This window comes from Salvelinus namaycush, chromosome 15 (genome assembly GCF_016432855.1).
Source record: "Salvelinus namaycush isolate Seneca chromosome 15, SaNama_1.0, whole genome shotgun sequence".
Taxonomy (NCBI): Eukaryota; Metazoa; Chordata; class Actinopteri; order Salmoniformes; family Salmonidae; genus Salvelinus; species Salvelinus namaycush.
Window position 1 is genome coordinate 18,193,602 of NC_052321.1, and position 22,761 is coordinate 18,216,362.

General features: G+C 42.9%; 2 protein-coding genes across 2 annotated transcripts; one reads left to right on the plus strand and one right to left on the minus strand.

The window, feature by feature from the left end:
• The first annotated feature begins 184 nt into the window (after positions 1 to 184).
• Positions 185 to 8,937, plus strand: LOC120059859 (uncharacterized protein C14orf28 homolog). Its single transcript, XM_039008912.1, has 5 exons — positions 185 to 374; positions 3,010 to 3,534; positions 5,850 to 5,939; positions 7,740 to 7,874; positions 8,111 to 8,937. The coding sequence occupies exons 1-5, from the start codon at positions 289 to 291 to the stop codon at positions 8,292 to 8,294; spliced, it is 1,020 nt and encodes a 339-aa protein (XP_038864840.1). The 5' UTR covers positions 185 to 288; the 3' UTR covers positions 8,295 to 8,937.
• A 2,471-nt stretch (positions 8,938 to 11,408) lies between these two features.
• On the minus strand, positions 11,409 to 22,363 carry LOC120060254 (kelch-like protein 28). Its single transcript, XM_039009428.1, has 6 exons — positions 22,281 to 22,363; positions 20,753 to 21,013; positions 17,418 to 18,055; positions 16,358 to 16,801; positions 15,401 to 15,609; positions 11,409 to 15,291 (listed from the first exon to the last, which is right to left on the minus strand). The coding sequence occupies exons 2-6, from the start codon at positions 21,011 to 21,013 to the stop codon at positions 15,128 to 15,130; spliced, it is 1,716 nt and encodes a 571-aa protein (XP_038865356.1). The 5' UTR covers positions 22,281 to 22,363; the 3' UTR covers positions 11,409 to 15,127.
• Positions 22,364 to 22,761: the final 398 nt, after the last annotated feature.

Below are 22,761 nucleotides of genomic sequence, written 5' to 3' on the forward strand. Positions count from 1 at the left end.
TGTGCGCCCCCTCAAGAGAAGGAGGCAGGAAGGAAAATGTTGAAAGGAAAATGTAATGAAAAGCAAAAATGTCTCAGACAGCAGGTGGCAGCATTGAATTGCTGAAAGAAAGAGATGAAGGGCGTAAACCAACCACTGTTTATAGGCGTGGTCACGCGAAGCAATGGGCGTTACATGACATTGCTCTGGATGTTTTGAAGCTTGCTGAGTGCCAAGCTTTCTCGAGGGTTATAGAGAAGGATTTCTGGCTGTTGGCCTGAATTAAGACATGAAGAAATACAGAGAACGATGGAGAGCAAATTCTGCATTTTGACTGAAACAGAAGACCTCAAAACCCTGATTTCGAGCACCGAAGAGAGTCTGCAAATTGAAAGGTAACGTTACTAACGTTTGCTAGCTAGCTGCTAAGCTAACTTGCATGTGATCTAGCTAGCTAGACTAACCAACCAATACATCTCTTTGAAAACATTGGTAGATAATCCGACATCAACATTCGGAAATATTGCATCCACACTTAAAGGCACTAAAACGGGGGGGGGGAGTGAAGACTGCACTAGTTACAATGGAGATAGTTAGCTAACTAGCTAGTAACGTTAGATGGTCTGCTAAGCTAACGTCTACTAGCAGCTGGTGTATACCAGGGGCGTATTCAATACGCTGGTTATGTGGTAATGGCTAGAAGGGATACTGCTTTTATCAAATTAACGTCAAAAGTTGATTGTTTTTTTTGTATTTTAGCTAGCCCTAAACATGTTCATAATCTTAACATAATTCTCCTAACCTGATGCGTAAATGTCAAATCTGAAAAAAAGCTGCAGGCCAGGAGAATTTATGCAGCAGGCTAGTCAAACCCTGATTCAGTTGCAAAACGTTACTTAAACGGATGCGAACGAAACGGGGAGGGACCTACCTGAATTTGTCCAATAGAAACTCGTTTTATTTGGGTTTAACTGTTTGGATTGATTACACCCCAGTGTGTGTTGTAACCTGAATGTCAAAAGTATCGAAGTTACATGCAGGAGAGCATTAATTATAGCTAGCTGCCATGTTAGTCTTCACTTCGATTTATTAAATTATGCTGACTAAACGTTTATCATATATATTTTAAATATGCATTATGTAACTAGCTACCAGGGTTTGCATTGCAATTATGCATGTCATCCTCAGATCTGACAGTTGGCTTGCTACAAGATGGGATGACCCCTGGCATGAGGGATGTATTGCCATGCACACTCATATGTAACTTAATTATTTAGGAATTTTGTAAATTATGAATACCTTCCTTAACCAATCCCATGCAGGTAAACCCTTATTAATCATAAGGAAGATGAAGGTAAGGTTTTGAGGAGGGTATAAGCTGATCATCGAACTGTGCTAAAAGGATAAGTGTTTTTGGGGAATTTTATTTAACCACATTCTATTTTTTTTATGTAAATGGTATGTTATAGAAGGGTCCAGACAGCTTTTTTGTGATTTCACATGTTTTAACTTACCCCAAACAGCAAATCACTTCCTCATCCTTGTGTAGTATGGGGGCCACGAAAAGTATGAACAAAGGCTCCAAAAACACCTAAATACATCCTTTTAGAAACGGCAAAGCTGTCAGTGTAGTGATGCATTTCTTTAGCTATTGTACACGAAATTATGTAATTCCAAACTTTATCCGTAACGTTATGTTCCATTTTGTTGCGACTCGAGCGCTACCTCTCGGTCTATTTTGCAGGTCACTGCTCAAAAAAAAGAAACACTTGAGTAAATGAGGGATACAAAGTACACTACATGGCCAAAAGTATGAGGACACCCCTTCAAATTTGTGGATTCGGCTATTTCAGCCACACCCGTTGCTGACTGGTGTATAAAACCGAGCATACAACCATGCAGTCGCCATAAACATACTGAAGAGCTCAGTGACTTTCAACATGGCACCGTCATAGGATGCCACCTTTCCAATAAGTCAGTTCATAAAATTTCTGCCCTGCTAGAGCTGCCCCGGTCATCTGTAAGTGCTGTTATTGTGAAGTGGAGGAGGAATGATGGTCTGGGTCTGTTTTTCATGGTTCGGACTAGGCCCCTTAGTTCCAGTGAAGGGAAATCTTAACACTACAGCATACAATGACATTCTAGACGATTCTCTGCTTCCAACTTTGTGGCAACAGTTTGGGGAAGGCCCTTTCCTGTTTCAGCATAACAATGCCCCTGTGCACAAAGCAAGGTCCATACAGAAATGGTTTGTCAAGATCGGTGTGGAAGAACTTGACTGGCCTGCACAGAACCGCCACCTCAACCCCATCAAACACATTTTGGATGAATTGGAACGCCGACTGTGAGCCAGGCCTAATCGCCCAAAGTCAGTGCCCGACCTCAGTAATGCTCTTGTGAATGGAAGCAAGTCCCCGCAGCAATGTTGCAACATCTAGTGGAAAACCTTCCCAGGAGAGTGGAGGCTGTTATAGCAGCAAAGGGGGGACCAACTCCACATTAATGCCCCTGATTTTGGAATGAGATGTTTGACGAGGAGGTGGCCAAAAGTAGGTGGACATGTAGTGTATATTGAAAGCATGGGGTGTTTCAACACAGGAAGTTCCAGACACTTGTAGAATCTGTGCCGAGGCACAGTGAAGCTGTTCTGGCAGCTTGTGGTGGCCCAACGCCCTATTAATGCACTATGTTGGTGTTTCCTTTATTTTCCTAGTTACCTGTAGCAGCAGGATACACGAAAAATGGAACGACATCTAAAGACATGCATCACAATACTGACAGCTTTGCCGTCTCTAAAAGGACATTTTGGGAGATTTTGTTAATATTTTTTCAGGGCCCCCATACGACACAACAAGAATGAGGGAATGCTGTTAGGGGTAAGTTTCTGTAAAATGTGAAAAAATAGTGTCTGGACCCTTCTATAACATTCCATTTAATTTTTTTTGATTTGGTTGTAAAGGATAAGTAATTTTTTTAAGGGCAACTTCAACCCAGAGCGAATGATAACGTACCTTCATGTTGTTTCCCTAGGACCAAGACATTGTTTGAGGAGATCCGTGCATCCATCAACAACAATGATGAAGAGGACCGTTCCTTTTGGAGGCCTGTGCTCCCATGGGGGGGCGTCTACACCATCAGGGCAGGGAGGAAGGCCATCTCATGCACCCCTCTGTATGTTAAGATAAGCCTAAAGAACACCTGCACCATCGATGGGTTCCTCATGATTCTTTATGTAATTTTGAGAGACAACCAGAGCTTTCCCCGGGAGGTGGGCATATTCCTGGGCAGGCAGTTTGTGGAGCATTTCCTCTACCTGATGGACTCGTATGACTACACCACCGTTAAGATGCTGTGGATCTGGGACAGGATGTCCAAGAGGCAGTACCGCTCAGTGATCCACCATGCAGCGTTGGAGATCGACCTGTTTGGTAATGAACATGAGAACTTCACCAAGAACTTGGAGACAATGATGTCTACCATGCAGGAGAGTCTGTGCACCAACTGGAGCTGTCCTGCTCGTTTCCAGGAGTTCATACAGAAAACCATCAACATCAAGTAAGACAGGCAAAAGCTATAAGCCAAAATCTGAATTCTGGTCAGTGTGGGAGGATTTGCTTTACACTATATCTCCCAGAGCTTGTTCAGCTTCTGATCAGAGACCAGTAATCCTTAATTTGTATGAAAACCAATAGCGATTCACTATAAATAAGGTAGCCAAAAAGCTATGAGTTCAAATGGGAGGACCTTCCATGTCTCTATTGCTTGCAATGCTAATTCTTCTGGACAGCTGGTCTACACTTCTGTCTTCAAGAGGCTTTTATTTCGCCCCCTTGACACGCTGCTTGACTAAAATAAGGTTCAGCTTTCTAATGATCATAGTATGAAATGATGAAGTGTGTTTGGTTTCTTAACAGCTCTGGTCCAGTCTCTGCCAGAGCCTTATAAAGTCATGTTTACCCACGGTGGGCTGCATGTCGACAGTGGATTATATTGTGCCCATTATCAAATCCCAACCACTATTTTAAGTTTTTGTTATTGGTACTTTTCTTTCAGGTTGGAATTTACGTGGATTAGGTTAGTGTAAATACAGTACATGTATGTAGCCTGATACTGGTGGTGGATAGAGTTTCACTGGATGTATAAATCTGAAGCATCTGGTTGGAATTTCCACTCGATAGGAAGCCCAGTGTGGCCAGCAGTGGGAGAGTACAGACAGGTTGTTTTTTTTTGCAACAAAACCGACGCTTGCGCAACTATTGGCTTAGATTGTTGACATGTAAACAATATATTTTGTTATCAATGTTTATTGAAAACAAAAACATTTGCACAATGAGCACTTGTTGTCTCTCAAATACATCGTGACAGTTGTTGGTTAGATAGCTAGCAAATTTTTGCCATATTAGCATTGTCATGAAATCAGTAAAATATCTCAAAACAAGACATGGTGTCAAGAACATGATGAAACCAACAAACGAGCAACTTATGATTCCCCACGTGACAGCAACCATAACAAGAAACTAACTATCAGGCCGTCCAGAATCACAACACATGGACTTCTGCCCCATTTGTAGCGTGGGCTTCGTTCTCGTGACGTTGTCAGCTAACCCATCTATGGAATTGGGCCGACATTCTGCCGATTTTTCTCATCGAAGAAAAACCCAATCTCAGTCCAGTTTTCTGTTCACAAAACTCAAATCTGTTAAGAACATAGGCACGTCTACATAACTTAGTGCACTCTGCCAAAGTTACAAAACATTGCGTTGTTTATTTATTTATTTATTTTTCACCTTTTATTTTATTTAACCAGGTAGGCCAGTTGAGAACAAGTTCTCATTTACAACTGCGACCTGGCCAAGATAAAGCAAAGCAGTGCGACAAAAACAACAACACAGAGTTACACATAAACAAACGTACAGTCAGTAACACAATAGAAAATAGAAAAATCTATGTGCAAATCTAGGGAGGTAGGCAATAAATAGGCTATAGAGGTGAAATAATTACGATTTAGCATTAATACTGGAGTGATAGATGTGCAGATGATGATGTGCAAGTAGAGATACTGGGGTACAGAAGAGCAAGAGGGTAAGTAATAATATGGGGATGAGGTAGATTTACAAGGAGTGCAAGGGCTAATTTAGTTATTGCACACGCGCACTTCACAGAGAAGACATTTTTCAAACAGAAATATTGAAATGCATGCTAGAACACGACAATAGGATCTCACTAGCGCGTGCTTGCTCTGCCCACCTCCTTGCTTGTTCTACCCACTATGCTTTATTTGCTCCCATTGAAAACGACACAGATGAACTATCTTGAGAGAGTTATAAATACGCAGTGTACAAAACATTAAGAACACCGTCCTAATATTGAGTTGCATGAACCTCCCCTGCCTTTGCCCTCAGAACAGCCTCAATTTGTTGAGGCATGGACTCTACAAGGTGTCGAAAGCATCCACAGAAATGCTGACCCATGTTGACTCCAATGCTTCCCACAGTTGTCAAATTATCTGGATGTCCTTTGGGTGGTGGATTATTCTTGATACATATGGGAAACTGTTGACCTTGAAAAACCCAGAAACGTTGCAGTTCTTGACAAACTGGTGCTTACGCCTACTAGTTAAATATATATATCCCGTTCAAAGGCACTTACATATTTTGTCTTGCCCATTCACCCTCTGAATGGCTCACATACACAATTGGTCTCAATTGTCTCGAGGCTTAAAAATAATTATTTAACATGTCTCATTCCCTTCATCTACACTGATTTGAAGTGGATTTAACAAGTGACATCAATAAAGGACCATAGCTTTTACCTGGTTTCACTACATGGTGTTCAGAGTTAGCCTTCTTACCCTTTTTCTTCCATCCCAGTCCTCCTCATGAGCTGCCCCCTAGAGATCCCATTCAATCAGCTGTGGATGAGTTCTTCTGTCCCAAGATCATTCTCTGCAAAGAACTGGGGTGAGAGACATAATGTTTAAAAAAATATATATATATATATATATATATATATATATATATATATATATATATATATATTGGCCTATCCACCACACCTCCTCTCTGGAGAACAAAAGTAAATTAGTTTTACATTTGAGGTTTTAATCGCTATTTTGTTACATATACATTATTCATACATTTTTACATACATGGTACTTTTATACACAGTATTACATGACAAAAATATAGTTTGATAAATACATTAAAAGATACTCTGACATATACGGTATACATTAGTGTAGTGCATTCGTAAATATTCAGACCCCTTCACTTTTTCCACATTTTGTTACGTAAACAGCCTTATTCAAATGTATTAAATCATTTTTTCCACTCATTTACACACAATACCCCATAATGACAAAGCAAAATCAGGTTTTTAGAAATGTTTCATAATTTATAAAAAATTTAAACTGAAATATTACATTTACATAAGTATTCAGACCGTTTACTTTGTTGAAGCACCTTTGGCAGCAATTACAGCCTTGCGTCTTCTGGGTATAATGCTACAAGTTTGGCATACCTGTATTTGGGGAGTTTCTCCCATTCTTCTCTGTAGATCCTCTCAAGCTCTGTCAGGTTGGATGGGGAGCGTTTCTGCACAGCTATTTTCAGGTCTCTCCAGAGATGTTCGATCGGGTTCATGTCCAGGCTCTGGCTGGGCCACTCAAGGACATTCAGAGACTTGTCCCGAACTCACGCCTGCGTTGTCTTGGTTGTGTGCTTAGGATCGTTGTCCTGTTGGAAGGTGAACCTTCACCCCAGTCTGAGGTCCTGAGCGCTCTGGAGCAGGTTTTCATTAAGGATCTCTGTACTTTGCTCTGTTCATTTTTTCCCTCGATCCTGACTAGTCTCCCAGTCCCTGCCTCTGAAAAACATCCCCACAGCATGATGCTGCCACCACCATGCTTCACCGTAGGGATGATGCCAAGTTTCCTCCAGACGTGACGCTTGGCATTCAGGCCAAAGAGTTCAATCTCGGTTTCATCTGAGAGTCCTTTAGGTGCATTTTTGGCAAACTCCAAGCGGGCTGTCATGTGCCTTTTACTGAGGAGTGGCTTCCGTCTGGCCACTCTACCATAAAGGCCTGATTGGTGGAGTGCTACAGAGATGGTTGTCCTTCTGGAAGGTTCTCCCATCATCACAGAGGAACCCTGGAGTTCTGTCAGAGTGACCATCGGTCTTGGTTCTCTACGGACAGTTCCTTCGGCTTGGTTTTACTCTGACATGCACTGTCAGCTGTGTGGGACCTTATATAGATAGGTGTGCTTTTCCAAATCCTGTCCAATCAATTGAATTTACCACAGGTGGACTCCAATCAAGTTGTAGAAGCATCTCAAGGATGATCAATGGAAACAGGATGAAACCTGAGCTCAATTTTTAGTCTCATAGCAAAGGGTCTGAATACTTGTGTAAATAAGGTATTTCTGTTTTGTTTTTTTGCAAACATTTCTAAAAACCTGTTTTCGCTTTGTCATTATGGGGTATTGTGTTTAGATTGAGGGGGGAAAAAATAATTTATCAATTTTAGAATAAGTCTGTAATGTAACAATGTGGAAAAAGGGAAGGGGTCTGAATACTTTCCGAATGCACTGTATATATGGTGTTTTTGTTCCTATTACAGATCATTCGCTTTTAATCCAATAGTATTATTATATTGTTGATTGTCTGTGGCTTTCCAAATCACCTGAGACATAATGTTGAATCACCGTCTTTTCTTATGTTCTTTCTATGATTCTGACTGATTTGCTGTCTGTTCTTTAGGTGCAATGGGTTGAGGGAGTTCTCTCAGAGGGTCTTCTGCCATGGACCACCTCCTTTTGTCATTCTCAACATGCAGCTTTGGAAGTCTGAGGAGCTGTCCTATGTTCCCTACCATCTAGCCCTATCCCAACACAGGTAAAGAAATCTTGTAGAGCAGGACTCGTATCCCAGCCTCATTGTCTTAGGTGCTGTTTATTTTTCTCCCTGGATGTTAAATGTAATTGATTGGCTATCTGTTTTTATTTTGTTTAAACAGCACCTACTTGCATGTACTTTGCTATTTGCACCGATTTCTTTAAGCTTTTTCTGGTAACCGAGAATGGTCTTCAACATGCAGAAAAATCCAATTGCAACTCTCTGCTTTTCCACAGGTACTCACTGGAGGGCGCTACACTCTTCAACAAGGAGGAGCATCACTACTCTGCAGCCTTCCAGATAGACGGCTACTGGATGCACTATGACGGGCTGAGGAGCGACAACCTGATCCTGTTAAACAAGCCCCCTGAACTCCTCCTTCTCTCTTCCCTTGTCTACATCCGCGCCTCAGACAAATGAGATGCACTAATGTAACCAAGCAGGGATGGGGTCAGTTCCATTTTTCATTCCATCATTTCAGGATGAAAATAAATTATCCTGAATTTACTTGAATTGAAAAGGAATTGACCCCAATTGTGTCACCATGGTCCAGAAGGGACACAGAAGGAAGGAGGTAGATACTAGACAACACTGATAGGAAGGCATCTTTTGAAAAATGCACACTAACACCTTCCTATTTATTGCCCTTCATTCACAGAAATAGTATCCAAGTTACTTTACATTTGGCTCATGATGGTTTTGTCTTCCATTCCACAGTGAGCTCTTACCAGATACTTTTATCACCTAATCATATTTAATGACATTTTTATCTCGTTTGAAAAGGCTTATACCACATTTCTAACTTTTTAGGATATCATGTCAACAACTTCCTTGTTTTGTTTTTATACTTTGAGATTACTTTTTGGAATTATGTGCTCCCTTTTGCCTGACTGTTGCCTCAAACACTCACTGTGCAAAATAAGTGCATCTTCTCTTTGGGCATGCTTGGAATCCAAGAATATATGCATGGACTATAATAGTTCTGGGGAGGTATGCATATTGAAGAATCAACTCAACCTTAAATAGCTTTACTGCTAAAAAAAAAAAAAAAAAATGTTTGCAGCGTGTTTAGTTGTCTTGGGTGAAATGGTTGCACTTTCTGAGAAGCAAATTTAGCTAATTAAACTCTGATGTAGAATTCTCAACAGGGTATATACAGTGGGGCAAAAAAGTATTTAGTCAGCCACCAATTGTGTAAGTTCTCCCACTTAAAAAGATGAGAGAGGCCTGTAATTTTCATCATAGGTACACTTCAACTATGACAGACAAAATGAGAAAAAAAATCCCGAAAATCACATTGTAGGATTTTTAATGAATTTATTTGCAAATTATGGTGGAAAATAAGTATTTGGTCAATAACAAAAGTTTATCTCAATACTTTGTTATATACCCTTTGTTGGCAATGACAGAGGTCAAATGTTTTCTGTAAGTCTTCACAAGGTTTTCACACACTGTTGCTGGTATTTTGGCCCATTCCTCCATGCAGACCTCTTCTAGAGCAGTGATGTTTTGGGGCTGTTGCTGGGCAACACGGACTTTCAACTCCCTCCAAAGATTTTCTATGGGGTTGAGATCTGGGGACTGGCTAGGCCACTCCAGGACCTTGAAATGCTTCTTACGAAGCCACTCCTTCATTGCCCGGGCGGTGTGTTTGGGATCATTGTCATGCTGAAAGACCCAGCCACGTTTCATCTTCAATGCCCTTGCTGATGGAAGGAGGTTTTCACTCAAAATCTCACGATACATGGCCCCATTCATTCTTTCCTTTACACGGATCAGTCGTCCTGGTCCCTTTGCAGAAAAACAGCCTCAAAGCATGATGTTTCCACCCCCATGCTTCACAGTAGGTATGGTGTTCTTTGGATGCAACTCAGCATTCTTTGTCCTCCAAACACGACGTGTTGAGTTTTTACCAAAAAGTTCTATTTTGGTTTCATCTGACCATATGACATTCTCCCAATCTTCTTCTGGATCATCCAAATGCTCTCTAGCAAACTTCAGACGGGCCTGGACATGTACTGGCTTAAGCAGGGGGACACGTCTGGCACTGTAGGATTTGAGTCCCTGGCGGCGTAGTGTGTTACTGATGGTAGGCTTTGTTACTTTGGTCCCAGCTCTCTGCAGGTCATTCACTAGGTCCCCGTGTGGTTCTGGGATTTTTGCTCACCGTTCTTGTGATCATTTTGACCCCACGGGGTGAGATCTTGCGTGGAGCCCCAGATCGAGGGAGATTATCAGTGGTCTTGTATGTCTTCCATTTCCTAATAATTGCTCCCACAGTTGATTTCTTCAAACCAAGCTCCTTACCTATTGCAGATTCAGTCTTCCCAGCCTGGTGCAGGTCTACAATTTTGTTTCTGGTGTCCTTTGACAGCTCTTTGGTCTTGGCCATAGTGGAGTTTGGAGTGTGACTGTTTGAGGTTGTGGACAGGTGTCTTTTATACTGATAACAAGTTCAAACAGGTGCCATTAATACAGGTAACGAGTGGAGGACAGAGGAGCGTCTTAAAGAAGAAGTTACAGGTCTGTGAGAGCCAGAAATCTTGCTTGTTTGTACGTGACCAAATACTTATTTTCCACCATAATTTGCAAATTAATTAAAAATCCTACAATGTGATTTTCTGGAGGAAAAAAAATCTCATTTTGTCTGTCATAGTTGAAGTGTACCTATGATGAAAATTACAGGCCTCATCTTTTTAAGTGGGAGAACTTGCACAATTGGTGGCTGACTAAATACTTTTTTACCCCACTGTATAGGCTAGACTAGTGAAGCATCTGAGATTGTACAGGACTCATCTACTACAATCCATTTGTGCATACTAGCACTGACCTCAGATCAAACTGGTGCTTTTTTGTACTATTTCCCCTGTTTTTAAAAACATTTGAAACAGTATTTGCATTTTGTGGAAATTCAATCATTATCCTTGAATTACTTGTTTTAAGCTGTCCATTGGACTTCAACTTGGAAGTGAGTCACACAGCATTAACTTGTATTAAAATGAATACCTGCTGAAATATTTGTATAAATTGTGAAAATGTATCATTGGATAAAATCAGTTCTGTCTTAAATGTAAGTAATTACTTGTACTTACAAGTACCCCAGCATAGTGATGTTACATAAGTGCTTCTTGAGTGCTTGCCTTTCACAGTAGCATATAATACCCTGAATTAAAATTATTCTGCACAATTCAATAAGGTAAATTGTTACATCCCAATCTAAACAAGATGTCAAAACATTAGTAATGTGTCAAAACATAAATGTGATTTTGTAATGCTTTTGATCATTTGGAAATAACATTACTGCTTATCACAGGCTTCATATGCACAATGTAATGTTAAGCATTGACCTCTGCCAATTTTATCTGTCAGAACTAAATAATGAAACTGTCTTTGAGCAACAATCCTTGTTCATGTTTTGAATTGCGTTTTTTTTCTTTCTATGCAGTCATTGAAGTCTTAAGCAATACATATTTTTATATTCTAGCATTTGTATGTTGGTTTGTTGTACAAGAAACTAGAGACAAGAACAAAGCGTACCTTTAAGGCAGGCATTTATTAATTTTAACAGTACAACTGCACCAAATAAATAAACTGGCTAAAATGTATGTTCAAAGCATGATAAAATGTGGGGGAAATACAGCTTCTACAGCAAGGTTCTTGTAGTTCCAGTAATAATCCACAGGATATACCATTCAAAAATATCACCTTCAGACACACTCATGGGAAATGTAAATGAAGCAGTGTTCGTTTGGCTAACATTGACATCGGTTTCAATTATTTTTATTTTTTTAGACACGAGATAGCAGTGCGTCTTTTCCAGACTTGATATTAGTACTCCCTCTGCATTCTTTAAAACAAGCACTTTGGTGAAAGGTGTCAAAGACGTGGTTAGGCTATGATAAATAAGTAAATGAATATCACACACATTTATACATCCCTTCATTTTGCAGTTTGATGTTTTCAGATTCCACGTATGACCAAGAGTTTTCCCTCCAACGCAGTAAATAAGTCAGTAAAAATACATCCCTAACATTGTGGTTTTCAATATCCACACAAGGATAACCTCTCTATACATGCTAGTGTAACAAATGCTTGACGCAGACAATCACGCCTGTGTGATTTTCACTGTTCTGATGTTCAGGCTCATCCTACCAGCCTGTTGTGGATAGACAAATGCCTCATTTACCTAACATCAAGAGTTAAAAAGTACACACAATCTAAATGGAAAAAATATTCAATAAATGGCAAATGTTTAAAAGAAAGTATTAGATCCTTTTGAACTATATGAAATGGCCGTTTATTCACCCCCCAAAAATGCACTGTTTGTCTTAGGATTTCCCAAGAATATACAATTTCACCTAATTGCTTGTTTGCAATGTTAGATTTGCATTCACATTATTCCAAATGAATAAAATCCAAAGAAATTAGAATCATTTCATAGTTATGCAGATAAATAGTATGCATTTAGAATAGGAGCTGTACAGTCATGCAGGTTAAAATGGCTCACCATTTACTTGCATCCCGTGACAACTTAACAATGGCGTCTTTAAAAAAACATGGAGAAAGAAAATGACTGGATTTCTGGAGATGTTTCCAGTGTGAAATGATAAAGCCCACTATTCCAGGATGAGAAAAAAACAGCAGCAGCCATCTAACCACGACACCTTGAAATTTAACTACCCCTAAGACTCAACCAAAAATAAATGAAGTATTTTGAAAAAGAGTCCTCAAGTGAAAAACTCACATGCTTGTTTGGACAAGCTCGTACTCGGCCTCTTATTGCTAGAGCAAGACTAAATAGTCCAAGGTAAAGTTACAGGGTAAGAGCTAAAGTGTACTGTCATTTGTAACCACAACTGACAAGTGTGTAAAATGGAAGAACACACAAAACTGCAGTACTGTAACTGCACGGCTGCTCTCTGGTGAGACCGATAAAATGGCTTAGAGCAAGACCCATACACAGTCAAAGTCTTGTGCCAATCTTACATTACTTGTGAAAAATGCTAAACAATAACTGGTATTTTTACTGGAGTACACAATGCATTTGTCTGCAAACTTTTCCTAGTACATGTGAACTGACAGGCACAACATTGGAAATGTTCCCAAAGACAAGAGCACACCATGCAAAGTGGGATGAGGAAAACAGAGGTTTGAATAACAGTGGTCTTTCATCAGACAAGATAAACATGTGAACAGACAGACATGCCACATGTGATAACATCACAGCAATATGAGACACCTTGACTTTGAGGAAGCCAAATTCAAAGCAAAAATTGTATCCACTGAAAACAATATTGCATTGTCTAAATGCCATTAACCTAAATCGATCAAATAATTTGGTAAGTGCAATGCAGAGCTCCATTTAAGTTTTCCACATGTGCAAACATCTATAATGTACAATACAAGTAAACAACTCTATCATTCTGAACCAACAGGGATTCTTGAGGTTTACACATCACATTAGTTCTCTCTATTGCCTCATGTTACCTGCCCTTTAGAGTGACCCAAAGCTACAACACTCAGACTCAGCCTGCAGCTTTCTGGGGGGGGGGGCACTTTGAGCTCTGTCCCCATGCCCTTGGTCTGTCAAAGACTTTGTGACTGACAATTTCCCTTGACAGAGACAACACCGCATCCACCCCTCCATATGACAGCAGGGCGGTATGTCACACGTACCATACATTAACAGTGAAAATAACCCTTTGATTCTGGCACACAGAGGAAAGCTATTTGTAGCTCTGTATGTAAGGTGGGAAAGTTACACCAGACTTGTGAAAGCATATTTTGGCACGTCTCATGAGGCTGTGTATATGCACTCTTCCCTGAGCTCGTCAGGAAGGCCATGGCCACATGCAGCTCCTCACACATGCTTCAGCAGAGAGGTGGCAAGCAAGCAGAGAGGGTGTAGGGATCATTCACATGCTAAACAAGAGGCTTGTTCCTAACCCATTAGAGCACAACAATCACAGACTTTCTTTGTAAGGAAACTGGCAGTGATAGCGGGCAGCCAGATGTACTACTTTTTAAATGCAGGGACAATGTTTCAGGCAAACCATAGCTTAACGGATGGCATCCCTGGGGCTAAAGAATGAAAGCATCAGATCAGTAATGTATTGATAGACTGCCTAAAGAGTTCAATTTAACATGGGGCTCAAAGTAAAGACACTGCTTTATTGCATGGGAGCTTGTCAAGTTGGGGCATATACATTAGTATACAACCAACATCTACAACAGTAACAGAGGAACAAATAAAATAAGAGAATCCTGAATATAGCACCAGTTAGCAGCATACAAACCCAGCAGTGAAGAGGGACAGGGTCACTTTTGAAAGCTTATGAAGAGGGATGAAGTGTGACCCTACCACAGGATGATGTAATAGAAGCTGTAACATGAGGGATCTCAGAATTGCTCCAAGGATGAAACAGACAGGTGGCAAGTACTCTCAGGAGAATTCATTGGGGTTTGCGTATCCTTCAACCCTTGACTCAAATACACACACACACACACACACTAGTAACCCAGTGCAAAAAACATTTACAGGCAATGCACTAGAGGATATATTCATATCTATTTCTTTTAATTTACAGAGAAAAAAAGGCAGCCCTTGTAAGTGAATATATAAAGATTCCAATTTCTCTTTGTGAAGCACTGATTTAGGTGCAGACATTTCAAACTCAGTGTGTGAGCCAATCACCTTGCCTGAGCTTTAGTCCAGCACACAGAGACAAAATAACAATCATTTAATCTGACATGCATCTACTCACAAGCATACAGACATTCTGCGCCACACGCACACAAACTTTAAGGATCCAGAAAATTGGAACACATGTTCTGCTCATAGCAGGAAGAAGAAAAAAGTCTGGAGTGTTTAACAGAAATAATGGCATAAACACAGGTCTACGCTTTTTTTTTTTTTTAAACTTAGTTTTCTTCCACAGTCCTCTGTAAAATGTCAGAGTCCTCGTTGTGGTCCAGCAGCAGTAGTGGTCATCTCTGTGACAAGATCCATGGTGATCTGCCCCGCGCCTTCCTCCACCCAAACCAGACCCTTCTCACTCTGGCCATCTCGGTGGTCCCCTGTCGCCAGCCGGGCACATTCATCCAGCAGCAAGCTCGCTCGCCGGGATTCACGGCAGTGTGGCACCGCCCTCAGCCTGCTGGAGATGAACGGGGGGGGGGGGGGGGGGGGGGGGGGAAGAAAAGCCTTTCGTCCAACTCTTCTCTTAAGGAGTCCTACCCAGGGGTATCATGGGTCAAAGTGCAGTCAGCCCAAAGTTACAGCGGCAGTACATCATGCCACTAGAGTCCAGCCAGCTGTCTGTGATGGGGTTGTACCGCTGGACAGTGTTCAGGTAGGATGACCCCGAGTGACCCCCCACCACATAGAGGTAGTTGTCCACGATCGCTGAGCCAACTCCTGGGAAAATATGGATATTATAAAATGGTTATTTCTGGCCATGCAATCTGAATGGTCAACTTCTCTGCATCAAAATAATAAACCTTGTTTGAGTCATTTCCCAACTCACCTGTACGTGGCTCATTCATGGGCCGACAGGCTGTCCACTGGTTCTGGTGTGGGTCATACCTCTCAATGCTGGACAGGTGTGATACCCCGTTGTGTCCCCCAACCACAAATATGAACCCTAGCATGACCCCAACACCAAAGTTGATCCGTTTGTCTGCCATGGGGGCTACCATTTCCCAGGCATCCTTGCTGGGGTCATACCGCTCCACACTGCACAGTAAAAAGAGTTCAAGAAATAAAACTCAGTCAATAAAAGGGTACAGTTACACTGTGCATTTTGACTGTCACTGCAGCCGTTTCTTTTTAACAGGTTAGTACAGTAGCAAGCCTAATACTCCATCATATAAAAGAAAATGACTAACTAACATTTTCTGAATCTAAGCCAATACAATTCACCATTGGTCCTTTTTGCTTTTAGATACCGTACCGTTGTCACAGCTCAATTTAATGAGGCCATCTATTCCAGTTCTATATTTTGCAGGATATATCAAGTAATGAAACCCTCAACAGCTTCCCTGTCCAAACATTTTCCTGAGGGGTTTGGGGAGTCAAGGAGACTGGTAACTACAACATCTCTCTCTCTCTCTCTAGTGAGCAAAGACAACAGGGGTCTAACCAGCAAGAGAGCTCTTGTTCTACAAAAGCAACTATGTCTGTCTGAATAGAAGACAACAAATCTTGATCCTACAGAATATGGGTTGCATTGCAGGCTAGTAACAGAGCATGATTGAAAGGGTGGCTGAAACCCTTTCCTTGGATGGATCAAAGACCTCAAAAGGTCTTGTGGGGTCTACCATAAAAAACCTTCCTGATGTGAGCATTACCATGTGTAGGAACAAATGGAGGTTCACGGCAAGTTGAAGTAGGCATAGTATTTCAAAAGCCTACTAGAACCACATGAGCAAAACTACCTGTTAATTTAATAATTCCACCGCAGATTGACTATATTAAAACGTACCTGTTCATGTGGGCTGGACCATAGCCTCCGATGGCGTAGACCATGCCATCCAGCACAGCGGTGGCAAAACAGCTGCGTGACTTGGTCATGGGTGCCACAGGCTGCCACTCCTTCACCTTGGGGACATATTTTTCCACAGACTGTAGATAGTACTGGCCGTCGTAGCCCCCCAGGGCATAGAGCTCCCCAGCCAAGACCACTACCCCCAGGGTGCTGCGACACTCTGCCATGCGCTCCACTGTAGACCAGGTGTTGCTGTCAGGGTCCCATCTCTCCACTGTACTCTCATGTCTCCGGTAGCTAATGCCCTGTCGCATGTGTGTGGCGATGCCACCCACCACATACACCTTCTGGTCCAACAATGCCACTCCAAACTCATAGCGGGGCACACTGAGAGGGGCAAGCCCAATCCACGAGTCCGTCTGAGGGAAATACATCTCCATGCTACAAGAGAAAGAAATGAGAACATTAGTTACATTTGTTAAATGCATTTCCAATTCATATGAAACATTTGCTAAAATAAAACATTTGGGGGGCCTCCCGGGTGGCGCAGTGGTCTAGGGCACTGCATCGCAGTGCTAACTGCGCCACCAGAGTCTCTGGGTTTGCGCCCAGGCTCTGTCGCAGCCGGCCGCGACCGGGAGGTCCGTGGGGCGACGCACAATTGGCATAGCGTCGTCCGGGTTAGGGAGGGTTTGGCCGGTAGGGATATCCTTGTCTCATCGCGCGCCAGCGACTCCTGTGGCGGGCCGGGCGCAGTGCGCGCTAACCAAGAGGGCCAGGTACACGGTGTTTCCTCCGACACATTGGTGCGGCTGGCTTCCGGGTTGGAGGCGCGCTGTGTTAAGAAGCAGTGCGGCTTGGTTGGGTTGTGCTTCGGAGGACGCATGGCTTTCGACCTTCGTCTCTCCCGAGCCCGTACGGGAGTTGTAGCGATGAGACAAGATAGTAATTACTAGCGATTGGATACCACGAAAATTGGGGAGAAAATGGGATAAAATTTTAAAAAATAATAATAATAATAATAAAACATTTGCTACTGTTTGGGGTTCAGCATTACCTCTCGAGGGTGGCGAAGAGTCCAGCCTTGCCTCCAACAGCAAGGAGCACCTTGGGAGCACAGCGTGGCCGTGTAGACAACACCATCTGGTAGGAGAGCCGGTGCTCAGGCATGAAATGGTATTTGAGAGCCTCGTTGAGCAGGTGCTTGCAGGCGTGGTCATCCCGGATAAGGTGGTTTGCCTCATAGAGGCGGGTAAGGAACTTAACACTGAGGAGAGGCAGGCGGATGCAGTGCAGTAGCTGAGCCAGGTGCTGCTGCCGCTCAGTGACATCATACTTGATCCACGACTCCAGGGCATAGAACACAGTCTCTTCGGTTACTACCTTCAGACAATCATTTGACACTATTTCATCCAGCTCCGCCCGTGTCAGCTCAAAAAACTCCTCTGTCTGGCACACCTCTTCAAAATTCTGGCAGATGAATTTAGTGGCAGCCAGGCAGAGATCATGGCAGCCATAGGTCTCAGCGAAGCGAGAGATGCCTATACAGTTCCCAGCATCTAGTTGGCTCTCTAGGAAAGAGCAACACTCCTTCAGCACCAGCTTGACCTGGAGCAGGTTAGCAGCTGGCAGTAAGGACTCCACCGTTTCCTGTGAGATGAATACTGTGCCAGTGTAGGCATACTCAACGATGGCCTACAGGAGGGAAAATAAAACAATGATATGAAAAAGCCAGAAAAGGCTTGTTTTAGTAAACACAGTGAAATATTCAAAATACTAACGCAGGTAGTACCAGTGACTCGCTCAATACGGAAGTGGTCAGATGACACGGATGCTACGCTACATGACTTTTGCTAGCACAGTTCCAGGATGCATCCAATGGCATTGAGGAGTATACCACCTCAGTCACCAGCTTCATTAATAAGTGTATCAACAACGTCGTCCCCACAGTGACCGTAACCAGAAGCCATGGATTACAGACAACATCCGCACCAAGCTAAAGGCTAGAGCTGCCGCTTTCAAGGAACGGGACACTAAGAAATCCCGCTATGCCCTCAGACGAACCATCAAACAGGCAAAGCGTCAAAACAGAGTAAGATAGAATCCTACTACACCGGCTCTGACGCTGGTCAGATGTGGCAGGGCTTGCAAACTATTACAGACTACAAAGGGAAACCCAGTTGTGAACTGCCCAGTGACGCGAGCCTACCAGACAAGCTAAATGCCTTTTATGCACACTTCAAGGCAAGCAACACTGACGCATGCATGAGAGCACCAGCTGTTCCGGACGACTGTGTGAACACGCTCTCCGTAGCCGATGTGAGCAAGCCCTTTAAACAGGTCAACATTCACAAAGCCGCAGGGCCAGACGGATTACCAGGACGTGTACTCAAACCATGCGCAGACCAACTGGCAAGTGTCTTCACTGACATTTCAACCTCTCCCTGACCATGTCTGAAATACCTGCATGTTTCAAGCAGACCACCATAGCGCCACACCGTACCCAAGAAAGCGAAGGTAACCTGCCTAAATGATTACTGCCCCATAGCACTCACGTTGGTAGCCATGAAGTGCTTTGAAAGGCTAGTCATGGCTCACAGCAACACCATCAGACCGGAAACCCTAGACCCACTCCAATTCGCATAGCTCCCCAACCGATCCACAGATGACACAATCTCAATCGCACTCCACACTGTCCTTTCCCACATGGACAAAAGGAACACCCATGTGAGAATGCTGTTCATGGACTACAGCTCAGCATTCAACAACCATAGTGGCCACAAAGCTCATCACTAAGCTAAGGACCCTGGGACTAAAAGCCTTTCTCTGCAACTGGATCCTGGACTTCCTGACGGGCTGCTCCATGGTGGTAAGGGTAGACAACACATTTGCCACGCTGCTCCTCAACGCTGGGGCCCTTCAGGGGTGCGTGCCTAGTCCCCCCCCATACTCCTTGTTCACCCATGACTGCGTGGCCAAGCATGACGCCAACACCATCTGCCTGCGGCTATGGAACCCTGGCCTGTCCACCGGACGTGCTACCTGTCCCAGACCTGCTGTTTTCAACTCTCTAGAGAGTAGAGATACTCTTAATGATCGGCTATGAAAAGCCAACTGACATTTACTCCTGAGGTGCTGACTTAATACACCCTCGATAACTACTGTGATTATTATTTGACCATGCTGGTCATTTATGAACATTTGAACATCTTGGCCATGTTCTGTTATAATCTCCACCCGGCACAGCCAGAAGAGGACTGACCACCCCTCATAGCCTGGTTCCTCTCTAGGTTTCTTCCTAGGTTTTGGCCTTTCTAGGGAGTTTTTCCTAGCCACCGTGCTTCTACACCTGCATTGCTTGCCGTTTGGGGTTTTAGGCTGGGTTTCTGTACAGCACTTTGAGATATCAGCTGATGTAAGAAGGGCTATATAAAATAAACTTGATTTGATTTAAGTTTGCAGACGACACAACAGTGGTAGGCCTGATCACCGACAACGATGAGACAGCATATAGGGAGGTCAGAGACCTGGCAGTGTGGTGCCAGGACAACAACTTCTCCCTCAACGTGAGCAAGAAAAAGGAGCCAATCGTAGACTTCGACAGGTCGGAAGTGACGCGGGGCGAGAGTTTCAAGTTCCTTGGTGTCCACAACGAACTCATGGTCCAAGCACACCAAGACAGTTGTGAAGAGACCACGACAACACCTTTTCCCCCTAGGGAGACTGAAAAGATTTGGCATGGGTCACCAGACCCTCAAAAATAATTCTACAGCTGCACCATCGAGAGCATCCTGACCGGTTGCATCACCGCCAGGTTTGGCAACTGCATCACCGCCTGGTTTGGCAACTGCATCTGACCAAAAGGCGCTACAGAGGGTAGTGCGTACGGCCCAGTACATCAAAGGGGCCAGGCTTCCTGCCATCCAGGACCTATAAACTAGGCAGTGTCAAAGGAAGGACCAATTTTTTTCAAAGACTCCAATCACCAAAGTCATTGACTTCTCTCTGCTACCGGAGTGCCAAGTCTAGGACCAAAAGGCTCCTTAACAGCTTCTACCCCCAAGCCATAAGACTGCTGAACAATTCATCAAATGGCCACCCAGACTATTTACACTGCTGCTCACTGTTTATTATTTATGCATAGTCACTTCACCCCTACCCACATGTACAAATTACCTCTAACCTGTACCCCCGCACATTGACTCTGCAAGGGTACCCGCTGTATATAGCCTAGTTATTGTTAATAGTTGAGTTAGTAAATATTTTCTTAACTCTTTCTTGAACTGCATTGTTGGTTAAGGGCTTGTAAGTAAGAATTTCACAGTAAGGTCTACACCCATTGTATTCTGTGCTTGTGACAAATAACATTTGATTTGTTTAATTGAGCCTTACTTGTAGCGCAGCCTCATCAACACACTGGAACTCCACCTCAGAGGTCTCCTTCTCTGACAGATTTCCTGTGAACATGGCCTTGAAGTAAGGGCTGATGCTCGCCAGCACCACTTTGTGGGCATGGATCTTAGCATCCCCCACTCGCAGCACAATGTCGCACAGCTCATGGTCCTGCCGCAACAGCTGGAGGCCTTGCAGCAGCTGCTCAGAGTGGGGCCGCGTCAGACTGGCAAGCATGTAGGACTGGGCCTGCTGGTCCATCTTATGGGGGGGAAAAATGCACATCATTAACATCCTGTCAAAGACAAGGGAGAAAAGCACAGAACTATGGACAAGTTGAAGAAGACACTCAAGACCACATTTTCCTCTCCAGGTGAAATCTAAGGGAATGACTTAGAAGCAATTTGCAAGGAAATTATCTGGCAATGTGAGCCACCTAAGTCATGCCAATAAGTTAACTGAATCAAGTACAACATATTATATGCAGTGGCAGTGCACTGCATACCAGATATTATCAGAATGTGTGTTGACATGTGTAACCCTGAACATGGCCAAGTTTCATCACATAGGCTAATTATATAGATCTGATTAATAGCGAATGGCATTGCAAAACTGTCCTGACGGAAGATGAAAAAAACGATTTTATTTTTTTTCACGGTGAAAATATTATAAGAAATCAGTTTAAATTTATAATAATCCTCACGATTAAAATACTTATTTCACTCTACAGTTTGGCTCATCTAGTGAGCTAATAACCCCGGTTTCTAAATAATAGTAACATGTAACTAGCTATGCCATTAGTATTTAGCATCTTCGCAGCAATAGACAAAGCTTGAGTGACGCCTCAAAATCGCTAAAATCAACTAGCTGTCAAATGTTGTTAGCAAGCTAGTCTACATTTGCTTAGCTAGATACTGTAGCTATAGCTCAGCTGAGCGAGCAAACACGCTAACCTTGCTAGTAGCCAGCTAGCGCAACAACCTATTTGCCAAATCTCGGTGATCAAATTTTTTCAAAACTCCTCGACGGCTTGTAGAATAGAAACGGAAAAAATAAACATGAAATTTCTCAAGCAAAGGGTAACATCCGTTTACTAGTTTAGCCAGCTATCTTGACATATAATCTGCCAAGTAACGTTCGTTAGCGAGCTAACGTTTGCTGCCTAAGCGTCGTCGGTCCACTTTCTTAGCATCAGCCGTGTAAGCCACAAGTATTGTTCAGATGTTTCAGATCCGCTAATGAATATTATATTTTACAACATTGTAATATTGGCGTAGGCTGGAATAGCCAGGCTATCGGATGTACGGGGGTTCTGCGGCCTCTTGTGAGAAATTACAATAACAAGGGCATGTTATGTCCAATGCATTGGCACTGCAGAGCACGCCAGTGCAAATTTGATGCTAAAAATAAACACAGTACTAAGCAAGCTATACATTGATCTCCATCTAGTTGAGCGGTAATCAGTTGTGAACTTTGATAGCTACTACATATGTCCAAACATTTACAAGAATGTGCAACGGAGACAAACCTGTGGTGAGCGTCAGATGTCCCGACAATAGCTGTTTTTATCGCAGTAGCGGCAGGAACCCCAGCGTCTGTCAGGAAACAAACGCCAAACACTTTATGCGGCGTAACTTCCGGGAGCGCGCGGGCGACTTCAGAGGGAATGGTAATTTTGTAGCTATTTTGCACACATTTTAAATGTATCGTCTTTTTTTGTGCACAACCATAATACAATATACAAGTTAGGGGAGAGATAGACGGGAAAGAAGGCAATACCCAACAAGGTGTCATGAAAATAAAATGATCAGCATAAAAAAAATCCTATCATTGATATTACGTGTTTGATGTATATAATTGACATGCATTTGCAGATACAGGGAGGCGACATCGTCATCAGCTTCTCAAGAAGTTGCACTCGTCCTCTGGTGCCATGCAGAGGTGCCCACCATATCAATCTATGAATCTGTTTTTACTAGTATACCGTGTACGGATGGGCAATACAGTAT